The sequence below is a fragment of the Halichondria panicea genome, chromosome 1 (assembly GCF_963675165.1).
Source record: "Halichondria panicea chromosome 1, odHalPani1.1, whole genome shotgun sequence".
Taxonomy (NCBI): Eukaryota; Metazoa; Porifera; class Demospongiae; order Suberitida; family Halichondriidae; genus Halichondria; species Halichondria panicea.
In genome coordinates, this window is record NC_087377.1 from 9,491,548 (window position 1) to 9,516,759 (window position 25,212).

Here is a 25,212-nt window from a genome sequence, read left to right on the forward strand (position 1 = left end):
ACTTCAATGGCAGATTCGTCTTCATCCATGTCCATATCATCTATTATATCTATCATTAATTTTTAATACATCTTTGATACACGTGCTTTAAATAGAGCTGCGCATCAGGTCAAAGTATATGTTTCTCAATGGGACTCAGGTACACCTGTACTGTACTGCATGTGCAGAGATTAATGGTTGCATGTGCAGACATGATCACTGCATGTGCAGACATGATCACTGCACACGCAGAGACTAATGGTTGCATGTGCAGACATGATCACTGCATAAGGCGATCATTGCACGTGCATGCTATGTCGGTATATTCACACCAGGACACGCCTATGTATATGCAGACATTGGTATTGAAACACACGGCGCGCCATACTTGTGACAGATACAGGAAGTCATGTTACTCTCCGCATACATCTGATGTACAGTATGCCTACGTTCGATACTCTCTCTCTATCATAAACTCTTGGCCCAACCAAGGGCGTATACAGAGAAGAGGGCATGCAACTCGCCCAATTCTCAGAATCATCCGACTTCGTATTGAGCTATTTTTAGAACTGCCCACAGAACGCCCACGCGTAATCTTTGACCGCACAAGGTAAATCAAAGTCTTTTTTATATCTGTGCTAGCTAGCTAGCTCGATTGCAGCATAGTAAAACTAGTTCTCAGCAGCAGTATGGCTCGTACTAGCAGTGTCAAAGGCAAACCATCCAACAGTTGCAACTCCAACCTAGGTACAATAAACCTGTCTTCCTGAGTCTCTGGTGCTTCTTAACAATGCGCCCAGCACTTAACTTCCCGCTCGAAGGGGTTGTCTTGGACCTGGCTGGACTAGGACTGGTCATGACACTTCTCTAAAATAATACTCCACTGTTAGCTAGCTAGCTAGCAAAGGCTAGGCAGCTCTGATGTACACGCCCATAATTATAACTCCGTAAACAACACCGCCCACTTGTTGACGTCCGTATACTGGATTCTATTTTTAGCATATCCGGTCTCTGATACGAAGTCAGATGAGTACGTTGGGTACATAGTGAGTTGCATGCCCTCTTCTCTGTATACGCCCTTGGTTTGGCTAAAGTGCTGGATCGGAAACCCTCACCTCCACCGGAAATGACCAGGTGATATAGGTGAAGGTTAGGGGAATTCCCCTAAAACCGGCCCAACACAGATCACGTCTCCATAAGGCATGCCTCGTTAAAGGCAAGCCCCGTAAAGACGGAGAGGGTGGGTGGGATGAAATCGACAGCAGTGATCGAGCCTGATCATGAAGACACGAGGTAGAAATATGATCTGCGCATGTGCAAGCGGGTGCGGTCCTCCTTATTAACTTGGTCTAACTATCATTAAACCATACATAAAATCGAGTCGATAAAACACATCGAGTCGATCCCTACCAGATGAAGTCGATAATCGATTTGATAAAACGCATCGAGTCAATTTTATCCTGACACCAACACATGGTATTTTGTATCGCCATTTTGAAACAAAAGGCTCACCATATATTATAGCCCCCCATGCATGCTGTATATACAACAATTTTTGGATGGACAAACCAATGTATATCTTCATGAAAAGAAGAAGAGATAACATTTGTGTAAGCGACGAGGAACATTTGTCCCTGTATTGACGGCACCATCTAGATCCTAGAATGCTCTAACTGACCTTAATTGGGCCTAAACTCTTTCAGATTTAAAGCCACATAATACAACAATAGATGCATGTAATAAGTCTTTCTTCTCAGTGACTTTATATAGATAAGCTAACTTTATGAAATAATTAGTAAAATTATGCACTTCCGCTTATAATTAATTGAAAACAAAATCTTCTTTGTTGCTTCCTAGATCCTTAAGGTCCTGGTATATATAAGCAGCCACAAAACACAACAATGATACCATAATTATACAATTGAATAGATGCAAATCATTTTAGACAGAGTATTTTATACACTTTTTCCTCTTCTATACTTCCGCTTCTATACTTTTGAGCGAAAGCAAATCATGGCGAGAGGCACTAGCACAGCGCCAGCTTGAACACTATAGTTTTATTCAGTGATTCACTTAAACAGATGTATACATGTTGCTAAATTATTAACTCTATCAGAATTCAAAGTTGCTTATACATGTAGCTAGAAAATGAATGCACATCATGTAAATGAAGCTACTTCAGTTATGAAGTTCAGTAAACAATTTATTCATACGCAGCATTCCTACATGAGTGAGGGGGGAGGGTATCCCCCCTCACTCATGTAGGGGAATATTTCCCTCTCGTAGAAATTTGTATTCAGGTACCAGTTGTATGACTGAGTATATGCAAGGCAACCCCAGGATTCACGTATATATAGGACCACCTAATTTTCCAGGCATGCCCCTGGCTTTCCATAGCTTGCGCGCCATGCTGATGTTACATACTAGCAGATTATCGAAATAACAGTCGACCTTTTTTTAGCAAAATTTCTCCCCTCTACTGTATGACACCACCCTGGCAGTAGTCTGTTTAATGGCATCAGGCTCTTTATAATTATATCACAGATGATGGTTTCGTCAGTTTGCAGAGTTATACCTTCTCAGACCTCCTAGATCCTGTACTTGTTCACTGCCAGCACAATGAGGGCATGCACCAATGGAGACTACAAGAACCAGGGTCAACAGGAAAGTCAGGACAAATGTGAGGGCAACAGCAGCTCCAGTTAAGAAAGCTTCAGTTGAGAAAGATGTTCAGTTGAGAAAGATGTCACTGTAAACAAAGCAAACACAGTTATAACTATAAATAAGTACGACATTCATGGATGCATTAATAATTATCGATAATTAATCATGCGCATTATAATTATACAAGTTGTATGCAAACAAACAGAATTTGCGCTTGCTATTGCACGAGTGAATTGTGCATCGGGCATACTTTAATACAGTTGAATGTTGGCTAAAAATTAATATGCATTTGCTCTAAGTTGATGTAAAGAGTAGAACAAACAGACCATAATAAGTAATCAAGCGAGCGATGCATGTGCTTACAATGTGAATGATCCTGCATGTCTCACTCACTGGAATGGACACATCCACACTGGTGTTAGTCCGCAGGACAATCCTGATAGAATATAGGAGTACTCCGCACCTGCAATTAGTCCATGTATATTGTGAAGATAGCAGTAAGTCATCAGTGATTGGTGCAGAATCAGCAGGGATGAGGGTGGAGATGATAATGAGTTTACTGTGAGGGAAACTGACCTCAGGTATAGCATTAGAGCGATGTTTAACACATTGTATAAGCACATGCATCGCTCTGCTTGATTACTGTTTGTTTTACTCCTTACATCAACTTAGAGCAGATGTACAAGACACTCCCCTATAGTCATAGAGGTAGGTGGTCTGTTCCAACCAATAGAGTACGTAGTTTGTGATGCGATCAGTGTTAGTCATTTGATCTCATTGCAAAACTGTCCTCTCTGCATGAGTTGTAAATATGCACATTAGAAACACATACATTATTTTACTCCTGAACAGAGAAACGAACAGTGAAAGAGGCATAGGGTATGAAGTTGCATACCCAAGAGATCAGCAGTGAAATTGAAGAGTGTACTATAGTTTCTCCAGGAACGTGACAACACACCCCATATGCACTGTCACCATAATTATTGAATGGCATCAAGTAGATAAGATCTACTCTAGCAACACACTGAAACTTAATTGCTGGTCTTGCTCCAAGCACCTAAAATAGAGCATCACCATGGAAGTGCAGTAGAATAAAAAATGAATTTTGATGTCAAAATTACATCCTGGTCTGACTCCATTGATTCTATAGTAGAGGAAGATCTAAGCCTACATGCAGTTACAGTACACAGTACAGTGTTTTACAGAGTGGATTACTTTATTATTCTGCCATAGCACCAGGCCCTGGTCCATGCAGGGATGATTAATTAAAAAGAGGGTAAGGATTGTAGCTGCTGTAGAATCTAGTTTTTTACCTTTTATTGTGTTTTTTAGATTCTTCTGGTGGTTTTGTTCTTGTATCTTTGTTACCCAAGTGGAGCAGGTAAGCTAGATGTACATTAATTATATCTCTATAAGACATGATTTGATTGAGCCATGGCTTTGTATGTGTATTTGGCAGTACCCTTTCTTCTAGATCGTATAATTATATACGATGGAAAACAGTATGCACTACACAATCACAATCAGCTGTGATGAGCAATTATCGTTTGCAGATGCTGTTGGAAACTTGACATCCACTCCTGCATGAGTCCACCAATGGAGTATTGACAGCATGCCCAGGAGATCGTATCTCTATCACATGCACTCATAATGTTACTGCTGGCACTGGTCTTACTCATTGGGAGCTTCCTGGTGTTTCACTTTGTCTTGTTGTTCATGATGGATCTGCTGCTCCTAACTGTGCTCCATTCACGATCACAATGATCAGTGACAACTCTGGTCTTACAGTGAGCTCTACGGTTGAGATGACAGTTACTGACAGGGCACTGGATGGTGAAAAGGTTGAGTGTAGAGCTGGTGCAAGTGTTACTAATTCTCTTTTAGTTGGATCTGTTAATATCAGTGTTCTCAGTAAGTTTATATGTGTTATTGTTGGCCAGGTAATACTGTTTTTGCAAACACAAGTACAGCTATTCCCACTCCAAGCATCACCCTGGTGGAGCAAACGTCTCAGTACATGGCAAATGTGAGCTTGTTGGTGAACAACACTCAGTGTGCTGCTACCTATGTGGTCAATGCTACTCAAGATGATAACAGTGGGTCAGTGAGTGGTGGGTCAAGCTCTACCACACTTGTGATAGTCAATGGTCTGGATTTGTGTTGCTATAACTATAGCTTTGTAGGGTACGTCATCACGGCTGGTGGAAGTGTGGGAGATATGAGTGCACCATGCACCTTTCAGCTTCACGGCAAACCTCTCAGGTATGTATAACCTCAATGTATGCATGTTTACACTATATCTCTGTTTAGGACTAAATGGCGGTGCTAACGTGATTACCAACTCAGAGAGGACAGTTTTGCAATGGGATCAAATGCCTAACACTGGATATCCTGATTGCATCACAAGCTACTCTATTGGTTGGAACGGAACGACTTATAACACATCTGATACAGCTATCTCTGTGACTAGAGAACTACTGAGTGCCTCAGGGTTTCCTTTCTGTACGACCATCCATCACTGTGACACCAGTGACTCCAATGGGACTGTTAGCTGGGAGAGACTCTATATACTGCAGATGTCAGCTTAATCTCACCAGGTATAAATAAACAAATGTATAACATTATTTTTGTATTACATTATTTCACAGATTTCGTGACACCTAATATTTCTGGTTTATACCTTTTGAATAACATCAGCAGCATGATCGTGGAAATTAATGGGACAAACGTAAAACTATCAACATCACGATCAAAAGATTCTCTGGGATGGTTCAAGTACGTAATTTCATAAAAGTGGAATAAATGTTACCCTTCATTTTTCTTCAGGGAATATCTCAGATTGTTAACCCCATGCACTCATATGATTGGGTACAGCCGGGCCGGCATGGCTTGTACACCTAACACAGTGTTCACTGATGACTCATTTGAAGTCACTCTTCCTGTCGATGCTGAGTTTGGAGAATCATTTACAATGTGCGTTCAACTGACCTTTGGGGACTGTATGGAAATGGCATCGAGAGATTTCACAAGTAAGTCTATCATTCTAACTCACATTTTAACTTGATGCGCATGTTGTGTTTCCACCCCAGTTCCCAGTCAAAACATCACTACACAGAATGGAGGAATAGTGTCGGGTACTAGCTTCACTGCCACCACAAACCTACCATTAACTGAGTATCAACCAGACCAGCTACAAATCATCACTTCTCTTACCCCCAATGACACTGCACCAGTTGTAGCCGACTTCCCTGCTAGCTACCAGTACACTGTGATGATCTCGGGTCTCATGCCTGGTACAAGTTACACCTACACAGTTCGTGTTGTGCGTCGCAATGACATGACAGATGTAGTGGACACTTTTGTGGCTGATTTCTTAATTGCAGCTCTCCGTAAGTTGACGAGTGGCTAATCTTGAGTAGAATTCCTAAATCAGTGAAACTAAATTATAGTTCTCAAGGCTATTATATACTTTAATAATTACTTCTCAGGCAGGCAAACAGAAAACTGTAATCATGACATTAAAACCAATTCCGCTTTAATTGATTCCACTTATTATTCTTACAGCAACAACAATGGCCCCAACTCAACCTCCAACGACGTCTCCCATCAGTGAGCAAACAACCTCATCACCAGGGACGCCTTCAGCACAGGGATGTACCGGAGGTTGCATTTCTGGAATCATCGTTGGTTTTCTGTTTGTTCTAATAGTTTTGGTCATCATTGTCATTGTTATGTGCTACTGCAGCAAGACGAGGAGTAAGTGATTTTTCTCACTTAAAATGATGTTGGGTTAAATGACATAATTATTTTAGGAGAAATGAAGGTGTTATGGCATCAAATGGAACTACAAAGTACTAAAGTAAAACTGAAGTAAGTCGCATGCTATTAATTATTATGTGCATCAAAATTAAAAGTTGTGTTCTGAACAGTACTTATTAGGGTTTCTTGTGAGGACACTTGGCTTTTTGATTGAAAGAAGTCAACTCATAAAATGTGTTGACTTGTTTACGTGCTTGTTGACATGATGTTACCTTTTGTCTGCCCCTTGTCTTATGCATGAGTATATAGAATGTTTATTGGGCATGGTATATACATGTGCAAATACGTACACAAATCAACTGTGCTGTCCGTAATCGTGCACATTCTATACTTTGTTACACTACACCCCTGAATTGTATTAGACTGTGATAATTGTATTGTCAGAGAAATAGCAATATTACGTAACTATACAAATACGTTCAATATTTGTGCTGTATAAGTATACGTAATATTTACATCTGTGTTTACACTCCCTACACATGCAGTACCAACGATGAGGAGATGGATCCCATGACCAACAGACCTGAATCCACTCCCACTTCTGGGACTATCGAGGTGAGTGACTTATATACCGTATATAGCGGGTGATATATATTTTGCGGTTTTCGCTGAGCCTGTAGCATGAACATTTATACCCACGAATATTAAGATTGCATGCATGCGCTAAAAGGTTGCTAGTCCCTGAATTGAAATCCTTTCTAACGGTTTTTCCGAGAAAATATATCCCCGCTTATATATATGCGGTATCTGTATAATTATAGACAAGTTTCTCAAGTTTTACTTAAAAAATGTAGACATAATTATAGAACTTGCACAGTCCACAGTACTTTAATAGTTGTGCGGTACAATTATTGACTAATATAATTGCATGTAAGAACCGGATCTTCAAGGTGAATGAGTTATCTCCATAGACTCATGCATTTCAGAGTCTGCATGAATAATTATAATACCGAGTTTTCGTAAACTTAATAGTAATTGAACATCTATAGACTATACTTTAATATTGTATTGTTTAAATATCCATGTAATCGTTTGTCGGTATTATAGGAACACAAAATTAATATAATCCATGTCCCAATCCTTATATACGAATCACCCAAAAACCTTGATGCTGCTCAGTCTCTAAGATTTTGTAATTTTTACTTCCATGCATCAATTGGGTCCAGTATACGAAGATCCTGATGCCTTTAAAGTAGACCCCCACACTCAAGACAATCTTGCCTATGGTCATGTTCAACAGTCAGCTCAATTGAAGGGACCGATATACGAGGACATTAAACCAGACCCCCACACCCAGGGGAACCTCGCTTATGGACATGTGCAATTGAATTAATTTAAAACAGTGAGTCTCATTATTGTCCATTATTGTCATTTACTTCAGATGATTTTTATCACACATTTTTTAGCAGTCTGTACAATTCATGCATTCTCACTTAAAGTTTGGTGCTTGAATGAAGAGCTCAATGTCACCATAATTATTGAAACAATCCACTACGAGTTTGATTGTTAGTATTGTATACCATAATAATAATAATATTACAGTCAAAACTACTGTATCATGTTCAGGAAAACAATTATTATAATATTATATACACTAACATGCATGCAAGTAAATCATAAACCAAGTGGCTATTTGTCCGGTAACCGGACTTCACTATATTTGTCTGGCATCCCACATCGTGCATGCGCATGACCTTTGAACTGGCCACTTAGACACATAGGTACACACAATACAACTAGATACAGTGGAACCCCTCTAACAGACACTTTTGGGAAACAATGTAATGCTGGTGGCCATTACTCAGAAGTGACCTTTGTTGAGGGGTTGCTATACACAAACTGTTCATTTGGGATCTGGGTGCCTGAGTGGCCGTTATATCGCAGTTGGCCTTTCTTCAAGAGTGGCCATTAGGAGGGATTCACTGCGTGTATAGACACAAGCAATTAAGATACCTAGACTCTAGTAATTATTTTGTGAGATAATTAGGACACGTATGATGACTCATTGATAAATCTGATGGTATATTAGTTGTTTAATTTGGGTCTTGGGCGTAGCTATAATATATACTATGTCAATATGATGCATGTGCCTTAGCTTATAAATTTTCTTAGGTGTACATAGTTTTATTGGACTCAAATTTCTGAATTGCAGCCCCCATTCTAACGGCATTAAATAGCAGGACAGGCTGTGCAATACTATAGCTAGCTGGCTTTCCCTGAATATATATTTTCCATTGAAAGCAATTAAGATCGTATATTAATTATGTCATGCTGAGGTTATAATTATGCTGAAAGCTAACATTCAAATTAATTCGCTTAGCAAATGTATGAAACTTGCAAGCTTTTATAGCTATGTGTTTTCGTCAATAACAGACGCTATACTGGCCACATAATTATGTATGAAATATCTGTGGCTATACTATATACATGTACAGTAGACTCTCGCTAACTAATCCAGCTCTCTGAATTAATTAGTCACCTCGATACAGTGGAACCTCTGAATAAAGGACAGTTTGGCATGTCCTCTTTTCGGAGGTTGTCCTTTGGTGGGAGGTCCATTCAAAGTAGTTTGGGTCAGCAGTACTGGCCATGCAGTATACAGAATAGCGAGTTTTGTGCAGTACCAAACCAAATGGCTGGTATATCAAGGTAGCCGTACTTCGAAGAGCTGAAATAGCCATAAAGATAATAATGCAAAAACAAAAATAGGAGAGTATGCGCACTGAAGTAACAAAAAGTTCGAAAACAAGATTATGGGTTGGTATAGTCTTGCATGCTCAACTAGATGGGGGTGGGTGGGGCACGATCTTTAACAGTTGGGTCCAGCACTAGGGTTGGGTCGAAAACAGCAAAAACTCCTCCTCTGGATCTCACCCAAGACACAAGACAAAGTTATTTCACATATACACGCTCTGAAGGCGGACCTATAGCTGCTGTGTTATGTCCTAAGAAAACTCTAACCAGTGTAACATGATATATTTTCGTTTACAAAGGGGCCGAACTTTTGTGTAATCTTGCTGACACTACATGTATCTATCACTTTCACTATCATACAATTATAATCATAGTACTAGATCTAGTGCTCTACTTTTGTGTGTCTTATTGAAAAGTTCATGTCAGTATCTTTGGTTCAGACTGGAGAATCTGGGGCTATACTTTTATTGTGTCATGCAATCATGCATATCACCATGCCGCACTCTATTGACTATCGTCTAGAATCTTATTGACTATTAATTCAATGCCTAATGGCCCTATATAAACCTTTAATTAATGGACCCGCAATGTTGATTGTGCCTATTCATCCCTGATGTGCATAGGTATAGCTACACTAACATATACACAACTGCATTTGATTGTACACACAATGATTTTTTTGTCATTACATCGCTTTTACATGATTGTTGGTGTATAGCTATAGATCATATCGTACATGAATTCATTTGCTAATAATTATGTACAGTGTTTATATGGAGGAGTGAATCTATACTTCAGCTAAAATCATATTGCGCATCATGCATGTAATCTGTGGGAAGTTAATTCAGTTATGAAATGTTCAGTAAACTATTTCTCCATCTACTCTTCTGAGCTAGAGTTATCCTAATAATTTAACACTCTGCCTTTGCACTGTTATATAAAATAGGGACATAAACAATTCAGGGAGGGTGTAAACAAAACCCTAGCTTCTACATGTATACGGAGTAAATCTGCATGGCGCATGGGGTGACTAATCCCACGTACCACTCAACACACCACATCTGTCGATGTTCCACTGATTCCCATGTGCATTGACCCTCCCCCTGAAGTAACACAAATGGTCCCCCAAACAGCTGTTTCAAATCCACCTGAATACATATCTGCTAGCTCAGTTGATTATTCCTCTAGCATATGGAATGTGAAGCTCTTAGCTGTGAGCCAATCCCTACTGGTTATCAACTAAAACTCCCAGAAGGATATGAGATTCAAGACTATCAACAGGAGCTTGCTGAGCCTGGGATTAGGGGTGAGAATTACCTCTTTGTAGCTCCAACTGGTAGCGGGAAAACACTTGTAACAGCTATTATTATTGCGGAGCACTGAAAAGGTACAAGCATCGGGTGATATCGCTAAAGTGGTTTTCATCACAATGTGCAAGTCTACAATCGTATGTCCAAGGGGCTCAGGTAGAATCCATTGTGGGGGACAGTATCGGCACAATAAAGGATGCACTTATCCAATGTGAAATTGTGGTTTGTACGACCAGGAAATTTCTCGATAAGCTAAATCACGACATGGTCAGATTAGCTTTACCGTCATGCAGAAGCTCAAGCCGACAAAACCGAAATTACCCTAGTCGTAATGGATGAGTGTCACCATGCATGGAAGTCATCTTTACAAGCACAGCTTATGTTCCACTACATTCGTTGCAAGCTCGAAGATCCTTCAGCACAGCTGCCGCAAATTGTTGGTCTTACAGCTTTACCTTGTGCAGGTGATAATCCAAACTTGGACACGACAAAAACAATTCTGCCTCAACTGGAATAGTCACTGTTCAACAGAATGCAGCCGATTTGGAACAGAACCAACACTTGGCCTAAAAATTGTTTCGAATCGAAGTCAAAGTGAAACATTTGTGTGCTTGATCAAAGAAGAAATGGTTAAACTTAGGTAACATACACCTTTAAAGACTTCATCTCCCAAATGGTCTCAGAAATACGAAACTGTCGCTTGTGAAGCCAAGCAGCCACTAGAACTTATAGCAATAATCCAATGTTCAGGGATAAGATTTCTACCCTCAGACTACTGGTTTGCTATTGCCAAGCTCTGAAAATCTATATGGACTTAAGACAAGAAGATGCCATCAAGGTTCTAGAAGATTTCAAGGACCTACCCGATGAGGACCACAATTCAACAAATCATGTGCAAACATTTAAGATAGGCTGGTCTCCACACCCTCACATCTCAACTGAAAACACTCCAGCCTGTAGAGAATCCACTCCTACAAAGAGCTAAAGAATGCATCAATAAGCAATTTCAAAACAACCCGAAATCACGTGGAGTATTCTTTGTACATCATGCTTATGCTGTTTGCGAATGGCTGCGGAGCCTCCAATATAATTTTTTGAAGCCAATAGTCATTACAGGACAGGGTAGCATTTAGCCTCGATTCCAGGCCGCAAAGAGAAAGGCGGCCTGGTATACTTTGTATGCGCATGCGCGAAATAATTGACAACAATTTCATCATACAAATTGTAAAAAACGGACAAAGTTACAAAAAGGAAGAATACGTATGGCAATGTGACCACAATGGCAGCTTCAGAGACACTAGAATAATTATGCTGCAGCAGTGTTGCTTCTTCTAGCTCTGTTTATCAAAGAGACAGTTCAAGAAGGCCTCCCAGACAGTATAGAGCTGCCAGCTAGGAAGAGTGGTTAACTCTTTAATACATCAGTAGATCTTGAGTGAACATTAAACTTCCTGAGTGTCGAGTTAAACCCTAGTAATCATTAGCTTCTTTATCTTCATGCAGCAATGACTTCCTGTCAAACATAAAGGCAAGATTTAGTAGCAGAAGACTTGGCTGGTCCATATTACCACAGCCTCATCAGGGGACCCACAGGAACACATCATGCCTTTCCTATAACATCTGTAGCCTTACAGTGTAGGGTGTCGTTAAGTAGAGACTTGGCTTGAAGCAATAAAGGGCGTAAGAACTCAGTCATCTTTGCACAATACTTCTATGTAACAGACTGTAACTTCAGAATACAAATAGTATACGGTTTATTTTACTGACAGTATCCACAAATACATGCACGGATTACCCCCTTTTTGGGGTAATGTATGCGCATGCGCATACAAAGTATACCAGGCCGCCTTTCTCTTCGCGGCCTGGAATCGAGGCTATAGGTAGCAATGGAATGACACATGCAAGCTGATCAACACGTTGCCATGGAAAATTTCTTGAGTGGAGATAGCAACATCTTAGTGGCAACTTCAGTTGCTGAAGGACTAGACGTTCCTGCGTGAAATATATTGTCATCCGATTTCAACATATCTCTAATGAAATTGCTACAGCCCAAATTCAGGGGCGAGCTCGGGCCAAAGAAAGTGAGCTGTCAAGTGATTCATCAATGCATGAACATGAAGGAAATTCAGAATTCAGAGCGCCTCGAGCTTGTCAACAAAACAATTGGTTCCCAAAAGGCAAAATATACTCCATGAGAAGCTAAGAAAGCAACAGACACTCGTAATACGCCAAATGAAAACTTTTACGTCAGCAACGTCTGCAAAGTTGATCTGGTGATAGGGAACGAATCAAGTTGCGGTGCAGGAAGTGAAAAACAATAGCTTGCTTTGGTTCAGACATATATACAGCTGAAGGCTCATTCATCACACCACGTTGTTCCAGGTGAAGAAATAAAAGATAAACTGGTTAAGAAGCCACATCACAAGCCTGGCAAACTTGATGAATCTGTGATCAAGATCTACTGCAAAGCTTGTGATGCTGACTGGGGAATAATGTGCATTTGGCCAGTAGAAGGGTTTGTGTTTCCAGTCTTGAAATGTAAAGCTTTGTGTTCCAAAATGGAACCACAGGTCACAGTAGCTTGTTCCCTATTGCACAATGGTCCAAAGCCCCATTTGAGCCATTGCCACTTGACGTATGGATTGCTGAACATTTTCCGAGCCCCGATTCCGACACTGACTTTCTGATTTAATACGTAGGCATTTAACAGTTGCTATAGTGACAGACGATTAGTGTCTCGATCCTTTTGTTTAATAACTAGAATTTGCCTGAGTCAAGAAAATAAATCGTATTAGTGGTAGACTCTAATATTGCACAGTTTGTGTGTTTTGTATATACATGTAATGAGATCCTTTTGTGTTCTGGGAATGGGAATGTGATATGCCGGGAAATTCCCTGGTGTTTATTCCATTAATTGGCACTGCACACACTGGAAAAAATATTGGAGTGTGTTGGGAGTATTATTATTTTTATTTTTATTTTTATTTGTTTAGACTCTATAATTTGTGTGTACATGTACCCGGGAATGTTCACTACCGTATAGCGTGAAATTTTTGAGGGGCTTAATTTTTGCGGATTTCATGGGTTAGCAATCCTACACGAAAATTAAGTCCACGAAAATTGTTCTTTAATTAGTGCAAAGATTTAAAGGCGTGGCTTCCGGTAAGCAGCAATTCCTCGAACATTGTGCAACGAAATGCTTTTAGAGGCCATTCCACGAAATGTAAGTGCCTCAAAAATTTCGCGCTATTTGGCTCGAGAGCCCTCAGAATAATTTATATGTTTGCGGTTGTAAATATTAAACCACATCCACCAAGCTAGAGCTTTGCATGTGAAATACCGGTGCGTGGGAGTTTCTCCCAGTTTTAATTTTTGCTTTAACTGCTCTGCCCTCAGATTTCACATATACGGTTAATACGATGTAGATCTTAAGATCTTAATTATTAAATTTTGTGTTCTGGGAATCAGGAGTGTGCCCACATGATAATTTTGTCAATACAAAATAATGGAAATTCCCTGGTGTTTATTCTATGTACATACATGTATACTACATGTACAATATAGTTCTGGGAATCAGGAATGCCTGTCAACAGGAGAACATTATAACAATGGAATGATGTAAATGGGGATATTCCCAGGTGTTTTATCAATTATTGCTTGCTCATGTTGCTGAAGCTATATAAACACTACCCTTGACTGTGACTTTCATAGGCAAAGAAACAAGATAAACTCAGCAGTATGGGTGAGTGCATGTTCTTAAAAACAATCTGTGTGTGATGTAAGAATTTTTATGTCACAAGTATAGATCTAATAGTAAATTCTTGATCTAGAAATTATCCAGATATTTTTACCTATAGCAATGTCAATGTTTTGCAGCTCAGAAACCTAAGAGAAAAGACATCACTAAGTATGTCAAACCTCACGCTACTCACAAATGGCATGACCTGGGGCTGGAACTGAATGTTGGAGATGAGGATGGTATTGCTCTTGATGAAATCCGAGAAAAGTATCGAGCCGACAAAGGAGATTGCTTTGACTGTATGATAGGCAAGTGGTTTAAGGAGGCTGACCCTTCTCAACTAACCTGGCAAACGCTCATTGATTGTATGAGCTCAAATGGTCTTCAACTGGACGAAGCAGTGAAAGCTATACATGAGAACGTCTTTGGAGGTATTAAAATTAACCAACTTCGTTTTTATTGCAGCCACACCCTAGCCTCAATTCTAGCCCACTGGAAAATAACCGGCATCACTAATGTTGACACAATAATGTTGACATAAGTAATAGTTATACAGAATCTATTTTGTATACTGTGCAGCTACTGTTTCACTGGCTGGAAGAAAATCTGGTAGTGAAGCTCAAGATACTTCCACAACTGAAGGCCCATCTTGCATTTCCCACGCCGACGACTTACAACATAAACCACAAGAAACAATCTACAATGTACAATCGGCTGAAGTTGCTTCCACAACAACTACAATTGCCACTGAACAATTGTACTGCGATGGCGATGCGAGTGAAGTACGACCCAAACCACGAGGTGGTACAAATGATCTTCCAATTGCCGTGGACGGGCCTCCTCTTCCTGACGAAACCCCCACTGAATCCCTACAACCTATTGATTACACCTTAGTTCTTGATAAAGGAAAATCTATTCGAGGCTATCAAACAGAGTTAGCTCAGCCTGGTATTGAAGGGAAAAATTATATTGTTGTGGCCCCCACTGGAAGTGGAAAAACGCTTGTGGCTGCTCTTGTGATTTCACACCATCTTCAAACTGGAAAAGAGAAAGACGAGATGAGGAAAGTTGTCTTTATTGTAGAGAAGAGGCCACTTGCCCAGCAGCAAACCAAAGAGCTGCAAAGATTCATCCCGGCTGCGCAAGTGTCTTGTTGTATTGGGGACGATACAAACAACTCTATCAAAACTTCAATTGACAGCCATCACATCATTGTGTGTACTGCAGGCAAGCTTCTTGATGAGCAGAAGTGTGGAAGAATTTCACTGTCTGACTTTAGTCTCGTTGTTTTTGATGAATGTCATCATACTCGAAAAAATTCTCCATATGCAGGACTCATGATTCGATACATACAGATGAAATCAGAAAAGGCAACTTTGCCACAAGTCATGGGCTTGACAGCATCACCAGGAGCTGGAGATAATCCTACTCTTGAAAAGACAGTCACCATTGACCACTTAGTCAAACTCTGTGCACTCATGGATGCCACAAATGGTATCAAAATGGTTCGAACAAACAAAAGAGAGCTGGAAGAACACACTAATAAGCCCAACTACAATGTAGAGAATTCCAAAGAAAGAGAATCAAATGAGCCATTCATTGTCAACGTTATGGCACTCATGCAAGAACTTGAGAGGAAGGTTAGTTTTACATGCCCGTTCAATCGGTGGAGCCAAAAGTACGAAACGCAAGTTCAACAAAAAAAGTTGGCTCTAGAAGGAAGTACTAATCCCACATCTCGAAATTTTATTCGAATTTATGACCTTCTACGCTGTCTCTACCGAGCATTAGAGGTTTACATGGATTTACAGTACGAAGATGCTATGAGTGTTTTATATGACTCAAGTATACGCAAACTTAAAGTGGCAAATGAGTTCGAGGTGAAATTACGTACCAGCCTTAATAGCCTTTTAGTAGAATTGAAGGGCATTGCTCGAGTGGAAAATCCTCAACTCTTGAAAGTCAAGAGTACTCTTGAAGAACAGTTTGTGACAGATCCCCAATCCAAGGTGATGTTATTTGTGAGAACCAAAAAACATGCATCCTCCATCTTCAACTGGGTAAAGTCTTTACCCACTGCTGAGCAGCTTGGAATCCACCCTCGCATGGTTGTTGGACAGGAAGCTGGAATTACTGGGGACGGAATGACTCAAGCCGAACAGGAAAACTCTTTCCAATCATTTCGTGATGGGATTAGCAATCTTCTAGTGGTGACTTCAATTGCGGAAGAGGGAATTGATATTCCAGCCTGTAATCTTGTCATACGATACAAACATGTCTCTAATGAAATTGCCAAAGCTCAAACTCTCGGACGGGCACGAGCAACTGGAAAGAGTGAAGGTTACACCATCTTGTCCTCTCCCAGCAAGCAAAACCAAGAAGTAATGAATGGAGAGCTGTTGGCGCTTGTCGATACCATTCTTCTAGATGCTCACTTTCCAACAGGCCGCATATTGCGAAAGAAGATCGAAAAGGAGCAAGAAATGTTTCTGAAGAAAGAAGAGTGTGACAGAGCAATGGCAAATGAGAAAAAGTCTACTTACAAAGTTGAAGACGTACATCTACTATGTAGTACCTGCAAAACACCTGCTTGTTGTGCTGCTGATATTCGAGTACTCCATGGGAATTGTTATGTGGTTCCTAGTGAAGAATTTCAGGGTAAGATTAACAAGATCAAGCATCCAAAGCCACTGTACAAGCTGGCTATGAACAAAACACACAAGATCCTTTGCAAGACATGTGGTCATTCATGGGGAAACAGTTGCATTTGGCCACAATCTGGGTACCAGTTCCCAGTGCTTAGCTGCAAGAGCTTTACTTTTGTTGAGAAAGGGAACCCGATAATTGTTAAAAAATGGTCTGCCGCTCCATTTGATATCCAGACATATTAATGTGCGAACTGTGAGTCAATTATAATAACTATTTACATGTACAATCTTCATTAATTTTTTATTCTTTGTTTTTAGAGTGACCGTATACAGGCATCCAGTCTAGAGAGTAGCTTAAATTACTGTGATTGAACAATTTCTACTGGTACCATTGTGTATGTGAATAAACATGGCAACATAATTATATATGGTGATGTTATTATAGAGAGAAAAGACCAAAAATTAATGGTTTCCGGCTAAGGTCTGGGACTTTGTCATAACATCTATAGATATTGTTTGGCTAGGCCAGTTTCGATGTTGCTTACATATCTATACACACCATAAAAAATTCAATTATGATTTTCCAGTGGCACACAAATCAATAATTCTACATGTAGTTTTTAGAGTGCATGGCTCTTAGCAATTGTTTTGCTCCAAGAGGCTATCATCATAATAATTTATTATAGCCTCGATCGATTTAAGGCCACGTTACAATTTCTTTTCTAAGCGGCAGCAATAAATATTTCCAGAATTTACTTGGCGCTCAATTAGAGTAAAATAACAATTATTTTGACGCTAACGGCTTCCATTATTTGGGTGTAGGTGGCGCTATATCTGTCATTAGAAGAAAATTAATAATTATGCATAATTATATTCTCTTATAACTGGCAGCCCCGTAGGTGAAAGAATAATTATAAGCTACGACATTATTCAAAAGTATTTCCCCAAAAATTGTTACACATGTATTTTATGGAAAATCCCGAAAACCGCATGGTGTGATCAGAAACGCAATATCTCTTTTTGGACAAAACTAATGGTGTATTCAAAAGTGACACAAATTATTTTTTTGACCTTTAGCCGTTTGATCTTCTTCAAATCTCTCCCTAACCGAAACGGCACTTAAAACTATCCCTGCGGAGGATGCGTTGTAATGAGGTAATTCGATTTCTGCCAGAGTATAGACATCATGTTAGAGTCAAAACAGTTGCATGAGGTCAAAATTATGTATCGCTATAGTGTATATACTGTAACAATGTTTTCTGACTCGTAAGTTTTCTAGTTTCTGCATGGTCTGTCTTTCAAGTTTCAACACCAAGATAATAATAATTTTATTTTCTTATAAAAGCAGTGCTATTATAGCACACTGTCTGCTAGAAGGAATTAGTTAAATGAGACAATGTTGCACTGAACATGCCATTGAAGAGAGTGCTTCTGTGTAGTCCAGGGCATAATGAAATGACATCTAATGTATTTTGCAGTGACATTGATTATAAGCTCTCAGTGTAGCTCAGACTAGTATAGCAGTAAATCACACATCATCAGAAAATACGAAGGGGGTGTATTTTCGGGTAGGTACGGTAATTTTATATTAAATAAGATACGTGAATATACACTGTAAAAATTGATACATGATATCACACAATTTATGCATGGTTACTACACTGTAAAATTGGAGTGCGTTAATTTCACACACTATATGTATAATTTATATGTACATAATTACAAGAACCGTACAGGGCAGATCGTTGAATACACAGTAGACTCTTGTTAATCCGGTCACCCTTGAGACAGTGCAGTTTGGCTGCAGTAGTGAGGTGGCTGCATTTCAGAAAATAGCCGCAGCTAAAAAACAGTCCTGCCTCGAATAATTTTGCATTTCTCTCTCTCTCTCAATTAAGTTTTCCAAACCACACCCAAAACGTCATATCCGGCCGTAAAATAAACGCATAAAATTAAAAACAGTTTGGGGCAGCCAGAACTGACCATTATACGGAATAGCGAGTGGCCGCATTTCAGGGCAAGTTTTGCAGTAAATGATCAAACTGGCAAACGAAACGACCATAATTTTTATATTGAGGTGAACGTACTTCAAAGAGTCAGATTAGCGAAAGTCTACTGTACAACATAATAGTTCTACAATAATTATAATTATTTAACAATTATACTTGTCGATTTACCACTAGACACAATTATTTTGATAACAAGAATATAAGGCAGTTTTAAGTTACTCTTATGAGTAAGACACCCAGCCAGCTGTGCTGCGACTGCATATAGATGAATTATGTCTGAGCAGTTTAATAGACATGTTTCGATGCTGCTATGGGGATACAACACACAAACGGGGCTGGGGGCATAGATATATAAACACACGGCGGGCCTGGTGGAGTCCACTAGCTTGATACATCCATAAAATTAACGCTGTGACTATTCTTACGGCACTGTAAAGGCTGCTTACCTTGCTATATTTACGGCATAGTGAACTTTCACCTCTGGCTCTGGCAACTTCCTAGCCTCGATTCAAGGCCGGCCTGGGATAGAGGCTAGCAACTTCCTGTAGCAAGTTACCCGGGTATCTCTTTCCTTGGCAATCTGTTGTAGAAATTACAACAACGGTAACGAATCGTTATGATGAATTAGATGAAGTTGTATGTGAGCTCCTCCCTGACAAACAAACTGTAGTCTAGGTAACTGCCTTATCAGTCAAGTAGGCTAAAAATCTGTGTCCTTTGATGTAAGCTTTGATGTCTCTTTGTGCATATGTAGTTAAAAAAAAAAAAAAAGAAACCTTTGACTAGCTAGGAAGAGTAGCAGCAGTAGTAGTAGTAGTAGGAAGAGTAGCAGTAGTAGTAGCAGTGCAAGCAGGACTAGACTAGATTAAAAAGTTGGTGGAAGGAATAACTGACCGTTTGGACGTCACCTGGCTGCCAGACTTTCATCTGGACTCTTCCCCCTGAGTAGCTGGCCTTTCTCTAAGCCACAAAACTGAGCAAGAAGCTGAAGAAGCAGCTAGACAGAGACATGTACCTAGCCTTGAGAATTGGGAGGCGTGGCTCAACTAGTTAGCCCAGCCCAGAGGAATTGTTACCGTGGGTACTGAACAACCGTAGAAGTAGGGCTACCCCTGGCTTTACTGAATTAACTAGCTGTGCCTGCTGTCTAGTTGGACCAGATTTAGCTAGATAATGGGGTAGAGAATAGTTGAGCGGTGCTGTGTGTAGCTTGAACTGTACTGGCTGGCAAGAATCTAGTAAGCACCCTATGCACTGATAACTCGTCAGAATGGAGGGTATGTTCTAGGGATCTGGACAGCTGTACATCCAAAGGAGCCAGGGAGTGCCAATCATCTTCTCCCAGTCTCTGACACGCTAAACAAAACGAGCTAGAACTGGGAGTCCCAGCTAGAATTGCTAGCCAGATCTAGACTAATAGAATGACATGGAGGCGTGGTGAGGCCGGATCCACACTAATTAATTGACCTAAAGACGCTCCTGTTCCAGACTTTCACGAATGGTAAGGAAAGGGGTATATAATCAATATGGCGCTAGACTTGCTCCATCTACAGAATGGCCAGGAGTTCTGCTCTTTCGAGGAACTGGCCGAAACTATTAAGAAGTGGGAAGAGGTTAATTTTGTTACTCTTTACACAAGAAGCTCTAGGAGTATTGAAGCAGCTAGAAGAAGGGCTCCAAAGAGAACTTTTCTCGACAAACTGAAGTATTCAGAAATTAATTATGCATGTGTACATGGAGGCAGAGTATGAGGAATCTCTCTGTGCTGAAAGGTGGACGCAAAAACATTTTACGAGTCATCATCGGGCATCCTGACAGATAAAGACACAGTTGGTACGTTTTTCGTTGTTGTAATGTGTGTTGCATCACCCACACTCACCATGTATAATTATAGATCTATTACAGAAAGCACCTGATTCTCGCCAGCCATTGTCTACCATTCAAGATAATACTTTTGCGATAAAAATGCCGCCTGCAATCAAGAAACGAGGTCAACCAAAAGGTGCTGGACTAACAGTGATTGGCCTTCCTAAAAAGAAGGGAAAAGCTTCTTCCAAACCAAAGGCATTTGTACTAAAATCAGAATGGGAGAAGACAAAAGGTGTGTACTTCCTTTATTCCAGATTCTGTGTTATTTATACAGTCTTCCCTTCTCCTTCTGTAGTTATGCTCAACTGGTTTGTCGATGAAGAAGTCACTGAACGAGCAGTGAGAGGTGGGGACCTTATTGAAGAACATGAAGTGGAATGTTGTCCGGAGAAAATACCCAGAAAGTGCTTTGATGACAATGTTTGCATTGCTCGAATAAAAAATACTTCACTTTTGACGGCTGGAGTTTACTTCAAAATAGCATAGATACTTTGCTTGTTCATGGGAATTGGACTTGCTCAATATGCTGCATTGATTTATCTACAAGTGAAAGCATTGATTGTGATAGTTGTCTTGGATGGTTTCACTTGAAGTGTGTTGGATTGAAGAACGCTCCTAAAGCAAGCACTGGTTTTGTAGATCCTGTCATATTTAATTTTTATGTGTACTGCTTATTAACTCATCTATTATAGCGCATGCGCATAAATTATTATTATGGTCAGAGGTGAAAGTTCACCATGCCGTAAGAATAGCAAGGTAAGCAGCCTTTACAGTGCCGTAAGAATAGTCACAGCGTAAAATTAACAAACAGGGACTTGTGAATTTGGGTGATTGCATATAGCCTATACCATGTTCTACTGAATAGACCTAAAAACTGGTTAACCTTTAGTAGATCCTGCTATTGCTTGGGATCAGAACAGTCTACTGGCAGTCTGAGCTGTGAGAGTCGAGTCCAGTGGCGGATCCAGGAATGTTGAGAGGGAGGTTCCAAAACAGTTAAAAAAAAAAGAAAAGGTCACTTTTCCTAAGCAATGACATGCGCATTAGAGAGCCCTGCCCACATATCAATTATGACTAATATAGTAACTACAGATCACGCTAAGTTGCTAGCTTTGTAACGTAAGTTGATCTCCAGTGTTTCTTGGGGGTTCCATGGAACCCATGGAACCTGTCTGGATCCGCCACTGGAGTCCCAGAGAAGAAGACTGCATTTGTGTGTGTGCGCGCGCACATGGCCAGGGAGCTGGCTCTGGATCACATGATCAATTTTTCTGCAATGCAGTTTGCAGCTGCTCTTTTGAGATCAAGTCCAAGTCTAGCCTCGATCCCAGGCCGCTCTTGGCCTTGTGAAGGAGGCTAGTCCAAGTCCTTAGAAAATTCTTCAGATCGCGCAGTCCTTTACACTTTGAGTTCCAAAGGAGAGCAGAAGTCTCAAGTCATTAGCACCAAAAGTAAGAGAGAACTACCGTAGACGTCTATATAGCAGGAAATTTTGCATACTTATTCGATTTAAAGCGATCCTCCAATATGCATGGCCAATGGCCAAATATGTGACACCCTCAATTTTCTGACCTCTAAAAGTAGCGTGCTGCGTTGACAATTATTTTTTATGTTGTGTCTTAATCAAGAAAAGTAGAGTAACCTCCAATTAGATGCAACCCTCTAAATATGCGACACCAGGACTTCAACATAATTTTTAAACCCGGCTCCTAAAGAAACGACCTTTATGGCTTTGTAATTTTTTAAAGTGTCGCCTTAAATCGAATAAGTACGGTACCGCGAAAATTAAAACTGGTCCACGTACCAATACGTTTACACATGAAAACTTGTTGGTGGGCGTGTGTGACATTGAAACGTGAAAACCGTCTTCTAATTACAGCGCCACTCTAATAGAAGCGCCCAGTTCACAAACTAATTTTTAATTTACTCCAATCGAATGCCAAGTAAATTCTGGTTTTTTACTGGCGCTTAGGTAATTAGAAAATAAATTATAACGTGGCCTTTAATCGAGACTTTATATACAACTGATATGAAGCGTCATGGAAACAACTACTCAGTACTCTACGTTCTATTGCTAAGCGCCACTCTAATATAAGATCAAACTAGAATTATAGCTTGTTCTATTTGTGCGCCACTGGAAGATCATAAGTGGCGCTGTAATTAGAAGACGGTATATCAATATAGAGCTCTAAAGGGGAGCAGAACTCTCCATCAGGCTAAAATGTTTTGGGGGAAAGAACTTTGCGCGCGGCAAAATTGTGTGGGCCATGCCCTCTTTGTTGACTATGTATTATAATATTGCAGTAGGGCCTACTTTTGTTTACAGGTTACATAGTCGGGTTAATAAATAATTATTTATTGTAGCTTATGTACAATTAAGTATCATGTATGTAGTACTAATTGATGGTGTCATTATTCCATAAAATGTTTGGGGAAGGGGGAGGTTCACCCCCTGTCCCCCACTAGATGAAACTCTGTCCACTAAAAGTAAGAATGAACTACTAATTACGGTCATGCTTTTTATGATTGTACAAATTTAAAAAGGTCCGGTTGAAAGTTAAGTTCCAGCTACTCTGCTTGTGACGTTGCTGTTTAAGTGAGAAGTTGTAAAGCTATTCAAGAATCTCCTTTAATCTTCTAGATAATATGGATGCTCTGGTTTGGTCTCTCATGTTGTCCCTGCATTAACGTGAATTTAAGGCACAACTGAAAGCATACAATCCAGTGAGTGTGTAGTTTAAAAAAATGCTGATACCACCACCCTTTATTGACGTGTGTCTGCCAGTATGTCTGTTAGTGCTTAATTTCGGAGTCTGCTCACCTGGTTGGCTGCCAAAGCGCTGCGTTGATAGCCTCATTCAATCGTGGCAGTAAAAGCTTCGCCGAGTCAGAGGAGGTACGACACTGTTTTTAATTGAATTTCATTGTGATGACGTTTGGCTTTTCAAAGTTGGTAGTAAAAGTCCGAGATCAAACTGTTTCCGTTGCTGAATTAACCTCAATAAATCCCTATTCAGTTGTGAGATATGCTTGCTCCATAAATACCGTATAACGGATATATTTCGAGGTATAAATGTTTGCAGTTTTCACTGATTAAGTATGTACCGCGAACATTTATACCCACGAAATTAATATCACAAAACGTTTATACCCTCGTAATATACCATTTTTTACGGTACAGTAGAACTTGATTATCCGGCCCTCCATTATCCGGAACCTCGATTATCCGGCTTGGCAGTTTTCTTGTTTATCACTGATAACAAGATCAGAAAATGGGCGTGTCCCTCAAATGCGCATGCGCATTGCAGCTGTTACCATGGAGACATGCCTGCTTATCTTATGCGCATGCGCAGACAATCATGTGGCACTGCTGTTTATCAATAAAGTGGGTGGATCAAGGCGTGGTTTATTTATTCAATTATCCGGCCTGCTTCTGGAACCAAGGTGTCCGGATAATCGAGGTTCTACTGTATCTGAATGAGTTATAACCAGGGTATCAGCTGGAGAAACACTTGAGCAACTTACAGAACTAGCGAAATGTTTACAAGTGTTCTACAAGCTTAGGGTTTATCGCGGCAAGGTCACGGTAAACTAACTGCCAGCAAGATTTATTGTGGGAACACAGTACATTGAAAAGGAGAGATCATGAGATGTGTGTCGTACCTCCTTTGGTACTAAGTTCTACAATGCAATGTGTTAAAATTAGATAGACTATAACTAATTAAGGTGATTCACGACATCTTCTATCTTAGGAAATTTTCTGACCTCTGAAAGTAGCGTTGACTTATTTTTTATGTCATGTCCTAGCCTCGATCCCAGCCCCTCTCACTAGAGGGCCTGGTAACCACCGTTTGCACGTGGGTGGATTCAATAGTAAATTTGTTAGTAAAACTCTTTGTAATTTATCAATTAACCTTTTGTACTATGGTCACCCATGTGGTTGATTAAACTATAGATAAAGAAGAGAGGGATTGGCAACGGAAGTTAAAACGTAGACTTTTGTGCAGGGGGTGTGGCTTAATCCTGAAACGATGCGTGTTGTCCCCGACCGTAACACCGCGAAACACTTTTTTTTGTGTTTGAGGCCTTACACAGAGCTTTCTAAGACCCCACAAAACTTCATTTCCATGCTTCTGATGATGTGTATTATGTGGAAATTCCCAAAATTTTTTCTAGATTGTTGAGAAAGAGCTAGCGGTACATAGTGCTTTTTTCACCTCTTTTCACCGTTTTTTTTATGGCTATGTACCAATAGCACCTATAATAATTATAGCTAAGATTGTCTAACTAAGTAGTGTCCTGGATCACATATAACCTCAAGCATGGAAATTAAGTCTAAAATCAGCAGCAGGATTGTTATACTGACAGTAAGACAATCAGTTGTCTCCTCAACCATTCCCAGCCTGTGCTTTACTCGAGGCTGTCTTCCTACGTTGAAGTAGATAGCCTCGAGTAACGCCGGGGCAACACGGATGGTTAGA

The 25,212-nt window shown here is 40.1% G+C and overlaps 2 protein-coding genes and 1 pseudogene across 4 annotated transcripts; all 3 read left to right on the top strand.

The window, feature by feature from the left end:
* The first annotated feature begins 4,150 nt into the window (after positions 1-4,150).
* On the top strand, positions 4,151-7,939 carry LOC135352438 (uncharacterized). 2 transcript variants are annotated; one of them, XM_064551620.1, is made up of 10 exons: positions 4,151-4,554; positions 4,614-4,905; positions 4,954-5,240; positions 5,292-5,418; positions 5,470-5,672; positions 5,733-6,032; positions 6,208-6,399; positions 6,456-6,513; positions 6,948-7,017; positions 7,619-7,939. In XM_064551620.1, exons 4-10 carry the CDS (start codon positions 5,345-5,347, stop codon positions 7,793-7,795), a joined length of 1,074 nt encoding a protein of 357 aa, XP_064407690.1. In that variant the 5' UTR covers positions 4,151-4,554; positions 4,614-4,905; positions 4,954-5,240; positions 5,292-5,344; the 3' UTR covers positions 7,796-7,939. The 2 variants fall into 2 exon arrangements, with proteins under 2 accessions (XP_064407690.1, XP_064407691.1); XM_064551621.1 differs by lacking the exons at positions 4,151-4,554; positions 4,614-4,905; positions 4,954-5,240 and having other exon boundaries at positions 5,275-5,418; positions 7,629-7,795.
* Positions 7,940-10,319: 2,380 nt separating this feature from the next.
* On the top strand, positions 10,320-13,153 carry LOC135342756 (uncharacterized; annotated as a pseudogene).
* Positions 13,154-14,112: 959 nt separating this feature from the next.
* On the top strand, positions 14,113-17,289 carry LOC135342405 (ATP-dependent RNA helicase DHX58-like). Of its 2 annotated transcripts, XM_064539234.1 has the most exons (4): positions 14,113-14,208; positions 14,343-14,636; positions 14,785-17,106; positions 17,172-17,289. In XM_064539234.1, exons 1-3 carry the CDS (start codon positions 14,205-14,207, stop codon positions 17,094-17,096), a joined length of 2,610 nt encoding a protein of 869 aa, XP_064395304.1. In that variant the 5' UTR covers positions 14,113-14,204; the 3' UTR covers positions 17,097-17,106; positions 17,172-17,289. The 2 variants fall into 2 exon arrangements, with proteins under 2 accessions (XP_064395304.1, XP_064395236.1); XM_064539166.1 differs by having other exon boundaries at positions 14,785-17,264.
* Positions 17,290-25,212: the final 7,923 nt, after the last annotated feature.